The 17,982-nt window shown below is 42.2% G+C and overlaps 1 protein-coding gene across 2 annotated transcripts in view; it reads left to right on the top strand.

The window, feature by feature from the left end:
* The first annotated feature begins 11,291 nt into the window (after positions 1-11,291).
* LOC138958810 (cadherin-99C-like) overlaps positions 11,292-17,982 on the top strand; it is a 15,672-nt gene continuing 8,981 nt past the window's right edge. The window contains exons 1-5 of one of the 2 annotated variants that reach the window (XM_070330104.1): positions 11,292-11,512; positions 12,928-12,991; positions 15,618-15,698; positions 16,803-16,996; positions 17,738-17,821. In XM_070330104.1, coding sequence (XP_070186205.1) covers positions 12,928-12,991; positions 15,618-15,698; positions 16,803-16,996; positions 17,738-17,821 — 423 coding nt within the window. In that variant the 5' untranslated portion in view covers positions 11,292-11,512. The remainder of the gene's footprint in view (positions 11,513-12,927; positions 12,992-15,617; positions 15,699-16,802; positions 16,997-17,737; positions 17,822-17,982) is intronic. The other variant, XM_070330105.1, reaches the window with a different exon arrangement.

The following is a 17,982-nucleotide window of genomic DNA, read 5'->3' as shown; positions in this document are numbered from 1 at the left end:
ATTTAGATTTTAAAAGTTAGGTCTAGCGCAAAAACGAGGCGCCGTTGTTGTTAACGGAACAAGTCTACGAAAATAAATTCTTGGAAAATGTCTCACGCTCGACAGAAAGCAGCCAGGATGTTCCCGTTCGGTGAGCGTTCAAATGGAAGTATGCTTGTACTGTATTTAGACGCTCGGGGAGCTCTGTGATGGTTTACGGGAGGCTTACTGTGCCTTTAATAATTTAAAGGGCTGCGCATTTTGCAAGTCATCCCCAATAGTAAAATAAAACTAATACTATCCGTCGTCTGTTGCGAGCTATAAAAACGAGTATGAAAGGAAGAGTAATTGTAGCCGTATGCACTAACAGACGTCAGTGACCCCCGCATGCACTTACATTATTTTGTCTGTGTGGGTTACCATGTATGACAAACGAGTGTCACTCAGCTGCCCAGCGTATTTCCTGACTGTTGTGCAGATGTCGTTGACATTCCTGGTTTGTATCTGGTATCGGATTTTAACGCTGCTGGAACTAAACACCAGTAAAAACGTGCAAAGCAATTAAGGTCATGGAACTGAGAAAGTGTGACGTAGCAATGTGTGTGTCAGTGTGTGTGTGTATGTGTGTGTGTGTGTGTGTGTGTGTGTGTGTGTAGGAGTGTGTGTATGTGTGTGTGTGTGTGTGTGTGTGTGTGTGTGTGTGTGTGTGTGTGCAGGAGTGTGTGCAGGAGTGTGTGCAGGACTGTGTGCAGGAGTGTGTGTGTGCGTGTGTCTGTGTGCTTGCTTGACCAACATTTCAATCTATTTGATTTAAAACAGAACGTGACAGTGCCGCCCCAACCTTTCTGTATTCTTCTTGGAATTTCTCTCCACATGCAAACACACACACACACACACACGCACACACACACACGCACGCACGCACACACACACACACACACACACACACACACACACACACACACTAGCACCCTCGTATCGATTCTTATATTAGTCTGTCTGAAAACATTTAGCCAAAACATGACTTAATGTTAAAAAAAACAAACAGAATACGGAATAGCTCTTTATCCCCTAAAGCCCGCGGTAGTTCTAAAGTTTGGCGGTGTGAATCAAACCAGCAAACCTCATAGATTATATATTATTCATGGTCGATGAAAGGTCTAGAATGAAATATTTTCACCAGGCTACATTGCCTTGGGAATTTTGTATGTCTCTTTATTCAGCAGATCTATTGTTAATTCATCAAGCTTTGCCGTTTTTGTTACAATATTACCGAAGGGAAAAGGTTTCAATAAATTATTCAGGTTTTTTTTCTCCCGCCGCTGCAACCCCCTATATTTCTCTGTGCTGTGCTGTGCCGTGCTATGCTCTCTGTGTGTGCTTGTGTGTGTGTGTGTGTGTGTGTGGTGTGTGTGTGTGTGTGTTTGTGTGTGTGTGTGTGGATGTGTGCGTTTGTGTATTTGTATTTGTGTTGTGCAGGATTGTGCTTCCGTAACTGTGATTTTGTTTGTGCCCACAACAATTTCAGGATTTAACATAACTTGGTGTGTCCTGAAGTCCTCATAAATTCCTTGGCTGCCAACAGTCGCACTGCGGCAGACAAACGCTTTGTTCGTGCCCGTTTTGAAAGCTCAAAATCTGTGATCAAAGACACATTTTTAAAAAGGGTCATTTTTAATATAAATAGCGAGACAAAAGAGAGTAGGCTGGCATAATATAAGACCAACAGAAGAATTCACACGATCAGGCACAGGCAAAAGGACACCGGCACAGTCACGGGTATAAAACAGTACTACTTAAGCACACACAGACGAACGCAGACACACTCCACAAACAGAAAAACAGACAGAGATATAGATACGCAGATATAGATGGATAGAAACACACGCAATCACGCACGTACGCACGCTCAGTCATGCATGCTCACACGCACGGCACGCAGGCACGCACGCTCGCACACTGGCACACACACACACACACACACACACACACACGCACGCACACGCACACACTGACCACACACACACACACGCACGCACACACACACACACGGCACACACACACACACACACTCACACACACACACACACAGGACTGAATACGCACAAAACAATTACAACACACTCACACGGGGTGTTCAAACGAGCACTTTTTTAAACGCATGCCATAGAGAAATGACAAGGTTACATGATTTAATTTTTTCTGTATTGTTTTATTAAAGAACTGGGGACTGTCTCCAGAAAATTTCACGACAAACACGCCAGCGGCGAAAACAACGCTAGAGCTTGTTACTCTACACAACCCTCTGATTTCAAATTCACAACAGTTGCATTTCTTACGACGAAAAACTGCAAAATCTTATCCCGGCTGCGATCAATAGCTAATCTCCCACTAATTGGTAGTGAGATGTCCTAAGACATTAGATTATCTCTCCCCAGACCATCACAGAGCCCCGTATCAAACGATTTCGTTCTAGAACAGCGCCACCTGCAAAACGCTCTCTACGACGCCTCCAGACTGTGTCCATCAGCAGGATCCAACAAGTCGCGTAAGGCGAAAATACAACATTTAGTCAAGCTGTCGAACTCACAGACAGAATGAAACTGAACGCAATGCAATTTTTCAGCAAGACCGTATACTCGTAGCATCGTCAGTCCACCGCTCGTGGCAAAGGCAGTGAAATTGACAAGAATGGGGGGTAGTAGTTGCGCTGAGAAGGATAGCACGCTTTTCTGTACCTCACTTCGTTTTAACTTTCTGGGCGTGTTTTTAATCCAAACATATCATATCTATATGTTTTTTGGAATCAGAACATGATGAAGAATAAAATAAAAGTAAGTTTGGATCGTTTTAGAAAAAAATGATTTTAATTAAAATGTTCAGATTTTCAATGACCAAAGTCATTAATTAATTTGTAGGCCTCCATGCTTAAATGCAATACCGAAGTCCGGCCTTCGTCGAAGATTGCTTGGCCAAAATTTCAATCAATTTGATTGAAAATTGAGGGTGTGACAGTGCCGCCTCAACTTTTACAAAAAGCCGGATATGACGTCATAAAAGACATTTATCGAAAAAAAGAAAAAAAGTCTGGGGATATCATACCCAGGAACTCTCATGTAAAATTTCATAAAGATCGGTCCAGTAGTTTACTCTGAATCGCTCTACACACACACACGCACAGACATACACACACACACACACACACACACACACACACACACATACACCACGACCCTCGTCTCGACTCCCCCTCTATGTTAAAACATTTAGTCAAAACTTGACTAAATGTAAAAAGAAGTAAATTTAAAAACCAGATTAAGAGAAAATCTTGGGACAATAATTAACTGACTGCACCGGAGACAGAGAGTCGAATGTCCGCTGCCGGTGTAAGATAACCGCCGGTAACCCACTTGAAAATGACACGGATGTGACAGTTTTACTGTCTCACTTTTCCAGTAAATAGGCTACCGTTTATCAGTGCTGCTCTCTAATCCCTTTGAAACGGAACACTGGACGCGTAAAATGGAGTATGAGATTTGCAGATCTGTTGTTTCTGGGATTTTATATTAGTTTACTTGCGTGTTTTCTGAATGTGTGTGTGTGTGAGTGCAGTGTGTGTGTGTGTGTGTGCGTGTGTGTGTGTGTCTGAGCTTGTGTGTGTCTGAGCTTGTGTGTGTGTATATGTGTGTGTGTGAGTGTGTGTTTGAGCTTGTGTGTGAGTTGTACGGTGTGTGTCTGAGCAAGTTGTGTGTGTGTGTTTGTATGCGTGTGTGTGTGTGTGTGTGTGCGTGCAGGGCCGGACTAGGGGGGGGGGGGGGGGTTACAGGAGTTGCGCAACCCCCCCTGGCTTATGCATGTACCTCCCAAACGCATTTTTTTTGTGGGGGGGGGGGGGGGTTGCATCTGGATCAATTCTTCTTCATTCCCTATACAGCTTGCTGTCGAATTTACCTTTTTCGTTCAAGGAGAGGCTTCCCTTCCCTCCAGAAACATCAAAAAACGTTCAGCTTCGTAACATTCATTCGTTGTAGGTACTAACGAGTGTATGCTTGTCCCGGATCACAGCTGACACAGGTACTTACTTTTGAGATCATTACGGAACTTCTACACGCTAAAAATAGATGCAAGGGCACTAAATATTAAAACACCATAGCAAAAACACACGGTATTTTTGCACTGCAATCTTGTAATAAAAATAAGAAAAAAATTGCTTGTCCTTATTGTCTGTCAATTTAGACATTTTTCGCTTCTTCTACCCCAGGCCTATAAAAAAACAAAAAAAACAATCCCCCACACTCACCCCACCCAACCTCTCCCTCCATAGCCGCAAATGAAGGGAACTCAGGAGGGCAACATTATTCTGTTGTTTGTCTTTCTGACTGCTACATCTGTATGTAAGCCATCCCAGCAAACAATGGGGGGGAAAAAACAGAAAAAGGGGAAAGGAGTGTGTAAGGAGAGACATTTTTTGTGCGAGTTGATGCCAGTACGACGAACCTTAACCACAACCCTTTACAACTATCGAAGGGAGGCAACACAGTTCTGATAGTCAACGGGTGTGTTGACATCGGTACAGGGCCTTGTATTTTAATTTGTTGAAATGATTCATCTGCTGTCACTTATTTATATGTAGATCGAGCGACATATGGTAAGGGAACATTAATATCGCAGTAATGTATTCTCTCTCTCTCTCTCTCTCTCTCTCTCTCTCTCTCTCTCTCTCTCTCTCTCTCTCTCTCTCTCTCTCTCTCTCTCTCTCTCTCTCTCTCTCTCCCTCTCTCTCTCTCTCTATATATACTGAACTCCAAAAGAAACGCAAGATTAAGAAATTTAATCTCATTCTTTGGCATTTCATTTTGACGAGATATAATCGAACGAATTTCACGAAAATTGGTATCAAGCATCTTGGGGCAATGTTCTTTGATTGTCACTAACATAAAAACGTTACCGAAAGAAAGTTCTCATCGCCATGCTCAGTAACGCGTGTGTCCCCCATTGGCGTTGACAAGGGCCTGACATCTGTCTCTCATGGAGCGCACACGGCGGTTGACGGTGTTCCTAGAGGTTTCTGTAGCTGGGAGGAACGGTTGGCGCAGGTGCTGACGGTAGATGACCCGGTCCTGTCGAGCAGTAGTCACACGAGGTCGTCCGCTTCTAGCGCCATCCCGGGTGCTGCCGCTGGCTTGGAATCAGGTCCACAGACGACAGATGGTCGAGGTTGCCACGCCCATGACATTTGCAATGGCAGCTGGGCGATTTCCAGCTTGCAATCGCCCGATTGCTCTCTCCCGGTCAATGGCGCTCAGTCTTGGCATGCTTCTACTGTACAAATGGCTGATTTCAGACAGTGGACGGAGACAGGTTTTTGTTCCTTGTGTGAGCTGAGTACTCTTAACGAAAAAAATCAGGTCTGGCAGCTTTTGTGTGGGCTGCGCGAGCGAAAAACAGTCTCAATCTTCAGCACGCTGCAGAGAGCGCACTCTGGGCGCTGCACACGTGATTTTTACAGGCTACGTGCAGGACACTATGCTAACTCATGCTCGTGCAGAATGTTCACCTGAAACCCACCTTTAGTGCATGAATTTTAACAAAACCTTAAATAACTCTTAACTTGCGTTTCTTTTGGAGTTCAGTATATATAAGTCGTGCCGAATTCACGGAATAGCTGAATTCGCAGAATCGGCAAAATGTTTGCCCATTTCGCGTAATCGGTAAACAACTGCTAATGACGCGAAATCGGCAATTCCGTGAATTCGGTGAAATGGGCAAGAATGTTGCCGTTTCATCTAAATATATATCTAGAGAGAGAGAGAGAGAGAGAGAGAGAGAGAGAGAGAGAGAGAGAGAGAGAGAGAGAGAGAGAGAGAGAGAGAGAGAGAGAGAGAGAGAGAGAGAGAGAGAGAGAGAGATTACATTACCGCGATATTCCCTCACCTCATGTCACTCTACATAGAAATAAGTGACAGCAGATGAATCATTTTAACAAATTAAATACAAGGCCCTGTTCCGATGTCAACTCACCTGTCGACTATCAGAGCTTTGCTGCCTCCCTTCGATATCTCACTCTATCTGCTCCCCCCTCCCCCCCCGCTCAGTGTCTCTCTCTTTCTTTGCACTTTTGCAACACCATTCACCCACTCATTCATACTCCCCTTGTGAAAGTAAGTTTAGCATTCTTCATAATTATAATTATATTGCTGTTTATTGACTGTGATAGTGGCTTTTGAGTATTGATGTTTCCCGTGCTTTTTTGTGCCGTCGTCATTGAAGATTCTAACTCTGCTTTAAACACAGACCAGTCCTTACCCTGTCCGTGCACTCATTGCTGTTATGAATACACGTTTAAAAGGTGCATTCCTTCCTGTGATATCGACTATGTTCACCACCTCGAGTCTGCCAAGGAGTTTGCAAGTGATAAAAGCGTCCGTCCGCTTGGACTCATACCAACAATCAACTGCTTGACTGCTTCCTTTACTTTCTTTCTTTATTTGGTGTTTAACGTCGTTTTCAACCACGAAGGTTATATCGCGACGGGGAAAGAGGGGGGGGGGGGGGGAGATGGGATAAAGCCACTTGTCAATTGTTTCTTGTTCACAAAAGCACTAATCAAAAATTTGCTCCAGGGGCTTGCAACGTAGTACAATATATGACCTTACGGGGAGAATGCAAGTTTCCAGTACAAAGGACTTAACATTTTCTTACATACTGCTTGACTAAAATCTTTACAAAAATTGACTATATTCTATACAAGAAACACTTAACAAGGGTAAAAGGAGAAACAGAATCCGTTACGTTAGTCGCCTCTTACGACATGCTGGGGAGCATCGGGTAAACAGTTTTCCCCCTAACCCGCGGGGGGTTTGACTGCTTCCTGTGTTATCGACTATGTTCACCACCTCGAGTCTGCCAAGGAGTTTCAGTGATAAAAGCGTCCGTCCGCTTGGACTCATACCAACAATCAACAGCTTGACTGCCTCCTGTGCACAGTGGGAATTCTTTGCTGGCCGTATAAAATTTCATCTCACACGGCATCACTGCAGAGCGCCTAGAACTGTACCCACGGAATATGCGCGATATAAGCCTCATTGATTGATTGATTGATTGATTAATTGTGTAACTTACACCCATATCAATATGCAATCTGCCAAAAATAATTCTGCAACAGCAAAAATTCTCTTCCCAGAAAAATCAGTCAGGCTGTTTCATTTGTGGATGGTGAGCCTGACGGGCGCAATAGCCTTGTGGATAAGACATCGGCCTCCTAATCGGAAGGTCGTGAGTTCAAATCACGGCCCCGGCCGCCTGGTGTAAGGGTGGAGATTTTTCCGATCTCCCAGGTCAATTTATGACTGACCTGCTATAGTGCCTTATCCACCTTCGTGTGTACACGCAAGCACAAGACCATGTGCGCACGGTGAGAGCCTGTAAGCCATGTCAGAGTTCGGTGGGTTAAAGAAACACTAAATACCCAACTAGCTTCCCCCGAAAGCGGAGTATGGCCACCTGAATGGCGGGGTAAAAACGGTCACGGTCATACACGTAAAAACCCACTCGTGCAAAAACATGAGTGAACGTGGGAGTTTCAACCCTGAACCAAAAAGAAGAAGAACAAGTCGCGTAAGGCGAAATTACTACATTTAGTCAAGCTGTGGAACTCACAGAATGAAACTGAACGTAGTCCGCCGCTAGTGCAAAAGGCAGTGAAAGTGACGAGCCTGTTTGGCGCGGTAGCGATTGCGCTGTGCTTCATAGCACGCTTTACTGTACCTCTCTTCGTTTTAACTTTCTGAGCGTGTTTTTAATCCAAACATATCATATCTATATGTTTTTGGAATCAGGAACCGACAAGGAATAAGATGAAATAGTTTTTAAAACGATTTCGGAAATTTAATTTTGATCATAGTTTTTATATTTTTAATTTTCAGAGCTTGTTTTTAATCCAAATATAACATATGTATATGTTTTTGGAATCAGAAAATGACGAAGAATAAGATGAAATTGTTTTTGGATCGTTTAATAAAAAAATAATTTTAATTACAAGTTTCCGATTTTTAATGACCAAACTCACTCATTAGTTTTTAAGCCATCAAGCTGAAATGCAATACCAAACCCCGGGCTTCGTCGAAGATTGCTTTGCCAAAATTTCAATCAATTTGATTGAAAAATGAGGGTGTGACAGTGCCGCTTCAACTTTTACAAAAAGCCAGATATGACGTCATCAAAGGTATTTATCGAAAAAATGAAAAAAACATCCGGGGATATCATACCCAGGAACTCTCATGTCAAATTTCATAAAGATCGGCCCAGTAGTTTAGTCTGAATCGCTCTACACACACACACACACAGACAGACAGACAGACAGACACACACACATACACCACGACCCTCGTCTCGATTCCCCCCTCTATGTTAAAACATTTAGTCAAAACTTGACTAAATGTAAAAACAGGAGGGTGAGCCAAATCATGTGCACAGTAGGGACTGTATCTTTAACGTTCACGCCTTCCCACTTGTATGCACCGCCCATCCCCTTTCAAACCAGCAATCTCTCTGCATTCAGACCCTCGGCCGCAACCCAAACCGGATTTGGGTTTTCCGGAGATTCCCAGTCTCGGTGAAGAGGTCAAGTTTGCCAAATCCGATTTCCTTTTCCGACCAATCGTCGAGCTTGTTGCTGACAGATAATGAAACCTCCCGGAATTCCGTGAATAAATTATTCATCGTATAAATCTGAAAGTACAGTAGCCAACGGGCATTGAGAGACCATATAAAAAATCTCGTGAAAGCCAAAATACCTGCCACAAATTGAATGAGAAAATTCAAGGCCAAGCAACACAAAAAGTGGTCGCAGCAGCACCCACACTACAACAAAAACGACGCCTTTCACCTGCTCACAAGGTCTGTGGCAGTCTGGACGACCTACAGCGCACGGCAACATTTGCGCGGAGAACCGGCGTTTCCATCTGAGTGATCGACAAGAAGAAGAACTTGAGAAAAAGAATGAGAAAATGTTTCAGCAAACAGAGAGACAGACAGAGAGCATGCACGCACGCACGTACACCGGCACACACACGCGCACACACACACACACACACACAGAGGCACGAATTCTCGCACACCCGCACTCTCGGGGGGGGGGGGGGGGGGGGGGCTCCCCTCCAAATCTTGTTTTCAGTGCAAATCCAGTCTTACATTAGTGAAGTGGTAGCGAATAAGAGTTGCGTTTTTCAGTGTTAATCTTAAATTGCAAATCTAATCTAAATAATAAAGAATGGAGGGACGTGGTGTCAGTTTGTCAGGAAAGAGGAAGTCGCATGGGCCCTACCATATTCTCAGTAAATAAGGGGTCGAGTGTCCTAGCCACTGCTGAGTTCACGGAAAACACTACAGTTGAATTTGAAACTGCTGTGTCACGATCGATATGTGTTTGTCATTTGTATAAAATCAGATTAACAACAGGCTTTTTATGTTTCAATCGGGCAAGTTCTGAGCACTGAGAAGAAAAGTTGCCACCGTCGCAGAAAATGTTTCTTGTCGGTTCACGTTCATACTGTCAGGACACTTTTTCATCGGAGGGAGGGCATTGCAAAAGAAAGAGAGAGTGCTTTATGTCGTACATGCTAAATATTTCGCCTCTTAAGGACAAGATTATGGGTTATATGATTCGAGTTTTACGCCCTCACGGCTTTTGACGAGATATACAAGTGTATGCGTGTTTAGGTGGTATCAGCCATGCATCCGCACTTATGGCAGAATGACCAAGATCTGTTACGTGCCATTATAGTGACACGGGGGTGGGACATGGCTTCCGTCTCTAGGTCTGCACAAAAATTTGACCCGTGTCCGTCCCGGCTCGATTTCGAACCTGCGACCTTCCGATCACAAGTCCAGTGCTCTACCAACTGAGCTACCGGGCCCCAAGGGCATTGCAATCTTGTGACGCATTTTAAATCATAATTCTTCATTTGGGAAAATGGTCACCATGCACTGTAAAACGTCCACAGACCCAGAGACAAACGTTTGGCTCTACTGGAGCTGAAGAGCAGGGGCGGATCAGTTGCTTTGTAAGGGGGGGGGGGGGGCACTTTGAATCGAAAGTGACTGTGATGGGCGCGAAGCGCCCGAATTTGCCAGGGGGGTCCGGGGGCATGCCCCCCCCGGAAAAAATTTTTGCCCAAAGAAGCAAAATGGTGCCATCTGGTGCCATTTGAACTTAGAAATGGTCATAGAATCAGCATAGAAAAATCTTTTTTTTTTCTTCTTCTTTTTTTTTTCTTTTTTTTTCGGGGGGGGGGGGGGCACGTGCCCCCTGTGCCCCCCCCCCTCGTCCGCCCCTGAAGAGTATACATAACACTGTATCAGGAAGTTTAATTCGCCTGGGTCTAATATACAATTCGGGTTTTTGTTAATTAGTGTTCCAAGCCGAGCGTGAATACGAGTAAAGGGTATCAGTGTATTGTTAATTTACCATTATCTGGACATAATTACTTGATTTATTAACGCCGACGTCACCTACAATTCCCCCCCCCCCCCCCGCCCAACCCCCACCACCCCTTCTTAATGTTTTCCCTTTTTAATTTTCTTTATTGTTTACTTTACTCCTCTATCACTTTATCTATTTGTCTATCTATTTGTTTGTTTGTTTCTTTTTTTTCTTTTTTTTCTCGTTTATTTATTTATTTGTTTGTTTGCTTGTTTATTAATTCATACATTGATGTATTCTTTTCATTTTGTAATATTTATTTATTCATTTATGCATTCATTCATGCATTTATTTATTCCTTTATTCCTTTATTTATTTATTTATGTATTCATTTATTCATTCATTTTTTAAATGTTTTTATTTGTTGAAAACTCCTTTTGTCACACCACACGTATTTCTCTATAGCTGCATACAAAAAGTGTTTCTCAGATTTCACATGTGACGAGTTTTCGCGTTCCGGCACAAAATTATCTTCTAATCCGTAGTACTTTCTTAATATTCGCAGTACTTTCTTGTTATCCGAAGCCCTATGTTAGTATCCGTGTTTGTTGCAAGCGATAACTTCACGGAGTGAACGACCAAGTAACGCATGTCCGGGAACGGTCTATCCGTCACCCGGAACCGCAGACAAACCTGAATGCAAACACGGATTTGACGTGGCCAACTTGCTGATTCAGGGGCTTATTCGCCGTGTCTTTTTATGTGACTGTCATCGCCAAATGGGTGTAAGTGCAAATAAATGTGGGAATAAGTTGTACGCCCTTTTGCGCATGCACAGTACGTGAGGGTTTCGATCAAGGTTGGCACCCGGAATTTCATAAACATCTATACAGGTAGAAGATTGAGGATTAGAAACCAAAGCGGATCTTGAAGGAGAGAAACGGAGACAGAGTGACACTCCTTGCGAGTTAAATAGCGGAGATCGTATCTGACTATTGCCATTTAATTGCTGCTTGAGCGAGAAGTGGGCAGTTGTCGAGAATTGTCAAGTCTTGAGGCTGTTGTCTTCTTCATTATACTGCTACCGTTCGTGGGCTTTTCATTTTCAAGGTATGTGAGAACTTATTTTGACAGTTTGATTGTGTTTGTATAATTGTTTTTCTCTCTTTTTCAATTTAGATTTTTTAATTTTTTATTTTTTACAGTTCTTTGGCTTCGTTGTGATACATTTTTAGTTTGTTTGTTTCTTAGGCCTAAAAAAAAAATAGGTGTGGTTACGGTAACCCGACCTACCCTATTTTTAGGGGCCGACCCTATAACTTTTTATTACATTTGTCAAAAAAATTTAAAAAAAACAACAACAACGAGTGCAGAAAACGCAATGAAAGCGAAAGCGCTCGAGTCGCACACTTATTTCCCTGTCAAGTAGGTTTAATTTGTACACATTAGAAAAAAAGTAAAAAAAACAAAAAAAAAGTGATTGCCTACCTTCCTACCCTATTTTTTGGCTATGTTACCTTAACCACACCTATTTTTTTTTTTACTTACAAGAAAAGAAAAGAGAATATGTTGACAGTTATAGTGTTTGATTTCCATTTTACCGTGGAATCTTTGTCCTTTGATAGTTTCAGAAAATGGTTCGAATACAATTTTATTCGTATTGGCACACATGACAAGTCAAGAACATGCTACCAAAGAAGCACAACAAGTTGAAAACTAAGTGCTCACATAATCTTATCTAGCGTTACATGGCGGGATATCATAAATGTGAATTCAACTCTTCTTTGATAGTGTATACGTCGTATCATGGCATCGTTGTCATCTTATACTTCTACAGTTCATGGTTGTTTTTACTCAAAGTATGTGGACAGTTTATTTTCGTTTTTTAATGTTTTAATTTTTATTCCATGGCATCTTTTTTAAACAATTTTTGTTTACCTCGTTTTCTTTAAGCAAATAAATCATTGTACAATTTGTTTTCTTCTTTTTCAATAGCTTTTGAAAAAGCTAATTTAACTTACTTGAAGTTTAGGTAATCTTTAGTTTGTTTTTTAATGTTCATATAAGTTTAGTCATCAACTAACAGTCTGTTCAAGGAACAGGTGTAAAGACGGGAAAAATAAACCCAAATGAAAAAACTCAGTCTGTAACCTACGTTCAACGTGCGAGTACTTTTTTTTTCATATAGTTTTTTGTTTGTTTGTTTGTTTGTTACATCAATTATTGCTAGCGAAACGAAAGGGTTTCTCTGTAATGAATGTGTGTGTGTGTGTTGTTTAAATTTTCTTTTTATTTCGTAGCTGAGGTCGCTGTAGTCAAAACGTTCATTGTTTTGGTAATCAGTTGTTCGCGCATTTTTGTTCTTTGACAACTGTGAATGGAATTGTGTTGATATTGCTTCAATAAAAGATTCATATCCGGTACATGCGTTACTGCTGAAAATATAACATTTGTTTAATCTCGTCTATTTAGTGTGTATTTGTTTCCGTTTTAAACGTAATTTTCAATTATTTCTATTTTAACAGATGAATACTGTGATTCTACTTGCTACTTTCACCGTAGTAGCGCTTGTTCAAGCTCAGATGCCGCGTAAGTACAACATACGAAAATACAAATTTAGTACATTAAAAACAACCGGCGTGTGTCAGTTTTGATGTTGTTTGTTGTTGTTTTCCGGTGTACTTTGATGTATATGCCTTGTTTCTTTCTTACGCTACCTTTTTTGTGTTAATTTATTTTGTTTTTTTTACAGCAAAATGTAAAAAAACCTCCCGTGATGTGATTTGGTTTACTTTTAGCCTCATGCGTCGTTGTTGGCAGAGTTTAAAAAGCAGGCAAAAAAAGCTGTTTTGGGGAAATCGAGTATATGATGCCCGTAACATGATTGACTGCCGCGTTCCTCTCTCTCTAAGGCAGGAGAGCATACCGCCCCCCCCCCCCATCTTCCCCTTCCCCTCAGTGGTCCCTCCGACCCACATCCCTCTCAATGTGAAGTCCCTGTGCATTTGAAAAAAAAGCAGGTCGGGGTATTCTGTTTTACTTTTTTTTTTATATATATATTAAAAAAACCAAAAAAAACAACAACAAAGGAGAACGGTTGCAGATAAAGATGGTTGGGGGAGGGCGGAAGGGTAGCCCGGGTTGGGGGGGGGGGGGTTGGGTGGTCGAGGGTTTGCTACGCAAACAGAAAAGGGAGTGTGTTTTCCGAAGAAGGGCAGGTAGAGGAATGTATAATGGCTAAGGGTAAGGACTCGAGTAAGGTAGGTGGGGCACTAGGGGGAGGGGGGGGGGGGGGGGGTAAGTAGGATAAGTTGGTAGGGGAGGAGAGTGAGAGATCCGGGTGCGTTTCTGTCATCCATTGTGACATATCATATTATGCAGATCACGTGTGAATCACACACAACACACCCCTTGTTTGGCCCATGTCCAAAAAAGTTATTTGTGCTGAACATGTAAAGTCATGTCAACAAGGATGTGTGTGTGTGTGTGTGTGTGTGTGTGTGTGTGTGTGTGTGTGTGTGTGTGTGTGTGTGTGTGTGCGTGTGTGTGTGTGTGTGTGTATGTGTCGGTATACTTGTGTTTGTCTTGGAGTCTGTAATTGCCTGTCTGTCTGTCAGTCTACCTGTGTGTATCTATGTGTTTTTACAGTTCCTTTGTGTCAGATCTTTCATTGTAATATTTACCCTGTCTAATTGTTCTGTTAGGTTTATTCGGTTTGTGAAACTTACCCCCCCCTCCCCCCCCCCCCCCGCTCCCTCCATGGTTGAAAAAAAGCTCGTTGTATTGCTTATGCCACAACCCTCGAAAAATAAAATTTGATTTGATTTGATTTGATTTGCGACGTTGTTGAGTGTAAACATTCATCATAGAAATTGGCCTAACCGGATACAGAATGTTTCCATTTGATTTGTGTACGTGTATTTTTTTCCCGTCAGTCCACGTAAGATTAAAACGCATGCACCGAATCTCTGGGGGCCTGATAACAGACACATTGATGTTGCATTGTTTGTTTAATTGGTTAATATTTTACTGCACACAAGCTGTTTGTTGGTAAGGAGTTTTTGTGCTTCCTGGTTTGCTTGTTTGTTTGTTTTCTTGTTTGTTTGGTTTTGTTGATTGGTGGGGTAATTGGTTGAATAGATAACTGATTGATTGGTTAGTTATTGTATCAATTTGTTTGTTTGGGGGTACTAACCCTAACCCTTACCCTGTTTTGATAATTTAATCAAGACGAAATGTTTTAACATAGACTGAGAATCGAGACGAGGGTGGTGGTGTATGAGTGGATGCATATAATGCGTCCGTGTAGAGCGATTCCTCGACTTGAAAACTACTCGACAGATCGTCATGAAACTTTACATACACATTTTCCCAGAGGATATCCCCAGAACCGTGTTTCCGTTTGTCGATAAATCTCTTAGATGACGTCATATCCGGCTTTTAGTGAAAGTTGAGGCGACACTGTCACACCCTCATTTTTCGATCAAATTGATTAAAATTTCGGTCAAGCAATCTTCGACAAAGCCCAGACTATAGGATTGCATTTCAGATTCAGAAGCTTAACAATTAGTTTGGTTATTAAAATCTCATTCTAAATCAAATTAAAAATCAGATTTTAGAAATCGATCAAAAATGATTTCAGCTTTTTCTTTATCATTTCCTGAATCCAAAAATATATAATATAGATATGCCGTGTTTACTCTGAAAATGTACTCATAATTTAAAGAAAAAAAAGGTTAATTAGGCACTACGTTCGCATGCTCCGCAGAGACGAGCGCTGGACCCGTCTTTTTCGTCGGGTTTAGGCTAGCGAAGTCCTAGTACATGTATAGTTCGGTGTTGACTGTCTTTTAGTATTGATGCGTTTCAGTTTCAGGCCAACAGATTGACTAACTGTTTTTTTTATATAACGCTTCACGCGACTTGTTCGTTGTTCATGGGTTTGACTTCTTTTTTTTATCTGTCTGTTTACATGGTCAAGTCAGTCTGAGGATTTTATTTTTATTACTTATTTGTAATTTTGTGTCTTCTATGTATTGTATTCGTAATATTTTTTTTCTCTCACCGTGCAGCAATGTCGGAGTTGTTCTACGGAACATTTCTGACTAGGGATCGGCCCACCCATTCTTATTTGTCTGTTTGCATGTTTAGGTCCGTCTAACAAATAAAAGTTGTTATTTTTTTAAAACTGATATTTTCTTTTCCCCATGTGCAGCATGCTCCTCTCTGGATGACGGTCCATTCCTTGGTACGGCCCCTACCCTAACGATGGACGTGTACGAAGCAACGCAGGATGGTATGTGTCAGTGTGAGCTAATTAGGTCCATGTTAATGTGAATCTTAAGGGCAGAATATACCTGCGCAGTTTCAGCGGCACAGACGACGCACTGCATATTATTGATGCTGCAATAGGGATTATGACGAGTACTTGGCTTGATTTCCTTTCACGCAACGTGTAGCGGGCTGGGATAATCTGCTGTGCGTTGTCTGTCCTGCTGAAGTTACATAGGTGAGCGCCAGGCCTTGGGACTGTTGTTGCAAGGCTGTGGCAGCATACGTGCATTGGAATGACTAAGCTGAACACTGTGCCGATGTTGTCAGCAGTGATGAACTTCTTTTTTTTTTTTTTTTTTTTTTTTTGCTTCTATTTTTTCTCCAGTTTACTTGAAAAGTTGTGACTATTGCATAAAACAAATGAAGCGTTGCACACGCACTCACAGAGACCCCAGTAGGTAGACAAACAAAGAAAAACGGACAGACAGACGGACAAACAGACGAACAGACAGATGAACTGACAGACGGACAGACAGACAGACAGACAGGCAGACAGACAGACAGACAGACAAAAAGACAAAAAGACACAAATACACACGGGTAGACAGACATACAGACAGAAAGACAGGCAAACAGACGCGCGCACACACACAGACACAGACACAGACACACACACACACACACACACACACACATACACACACACACACACACACACACGCGCGCGCGCGCACACACACACACGCACACACACACTCACACACTCACACACACACACACACTCACAAACTCACACACACACACACACACAAACTCTCTCTCACACACACTGACACACACACACACACACAAACACACACGCGCACACACACTCACACACACACACACACACACACGCGCGCACACACACTCACACACACACACACACACACACACACATACACACACGAACACCCACACTCATTCACTGACTAACAAGCCCCCCACCCTCCTCCACCATTGTCTTTCACCCTTCTCTTTAAACTCATCAATTAAAAAGAACACTTACACTAAAAAATACTGAATATAAACACCCTTCCTTCTTCACACAGACTACACATCTCACACTCAGTTCTGTGTCTTTCAGACCTCTCCAGTGGCCAGAACGATAAGTACCGCGCTGAACTTCGCCTGCATGGAGAGGCAGGAGGGACTGGAGGAAATGGCATTGTCCTGGAGGTAATGCCAAACTACCAGTTCATGAACCCCGAAGACACGTTCCGCTTCGTTGCAAACAACAGCCAAAACTTCGTGGAACTCTACAAGCCTCTTGACCGTGACGTGAGTTAGAGATTGCATTTCATGATCAATACATGATTAATTTTACACTGAAGGTTTAGATTTGTGAAGTTGTTTTGGTGTATTGGTGTGTGTGTGTGTGTGTGTGTGTGTGTGTGTGTGTGTGTGTGTGTGTGTGTGTGTGTGTGTGTGTGTGTGTCTGGAACCGTGCTGAGGCTTACTCAGTATGAGACATCTTTATTCTTACAGGCAACTTTGATCCACAGATCCTTCTAATCGATGCGTTCCTAAACGCTTCAAGATTCGTTGTATGTAAATTTTACTCGCGAGGAGTCAACCATCTGCTTGCTACCCGTGTAGAGCAGGACATTTGTTATGAAATTCGTGTTTTTGTTTTGTTTGTTTTTTGTTTGTTTGTAATGATTTGAACCGTAGACTGTAAATGTTTTTCAACTATGCACACCGCTTACGGACTCCTTCCTTTCGAACAGTCGATGTCTTCAAAAATTACGTTGAGCTCTTGCATCTGATACAATACTATTCTATGAACGGCATTGGGGTTTGTTTGTTTGTTTGTTTGTTTGTTTGTTTGTTTGTGTTTGTGTACAGTATGTGTATCTTTGTTTGTTTGTGTGTTTGTTTATCCTCTAAATTTGAATTTTGATGGAATTATTTTCTGAGCAGGTGCGCCCCATGAAGTTTACAGTTTGATCCACGATTCACACTCTTCTTTGACATTCCCACAGATTCAAAGTAGGCTTATTCTCTGTTTCTTTGCTACAGGGCCCAACTGCTGCTCTGGATGACGATATCAACGTGTTCAGTTTTACGCTCAAGTGTTCTCTACAGAGCAACGAGTCTGATTTTGTAAGTATAATTTGTATGGCATAACATATACTGTTTCAAACCATTTTATTTACATTGTCCTACTGGCTCATGAATACTGTTGGTTGTTTTGTTGGTGATTTTGAATACGGTTTCAAGGGTGGTTATCTTTTCGCTTTGGGACCTTAGGATTTCAAAGCAAA

The sequence above is a fragment of the Littorina saxatilis genome, linkage group LG2 (genome assembly GCF_037325665.1).
Source record: "Littorina saxatilis isolate snail1 linkage group LG2, US_GU_Lsax_2.0, whole genome shotgun sequence".
NCBI classification, from domain to species: domain Eukaryota; kingdom Metazoa; phylum Mollusca; class Gastropoda; order Littorinimorpha; family Littorinidae; genus Littorina; species Littorina saxatilis.
Note: the sequence above shows the minus strand (reverse complement) of the source record. Positions and strands in the feature narration are given on the sequence as shown.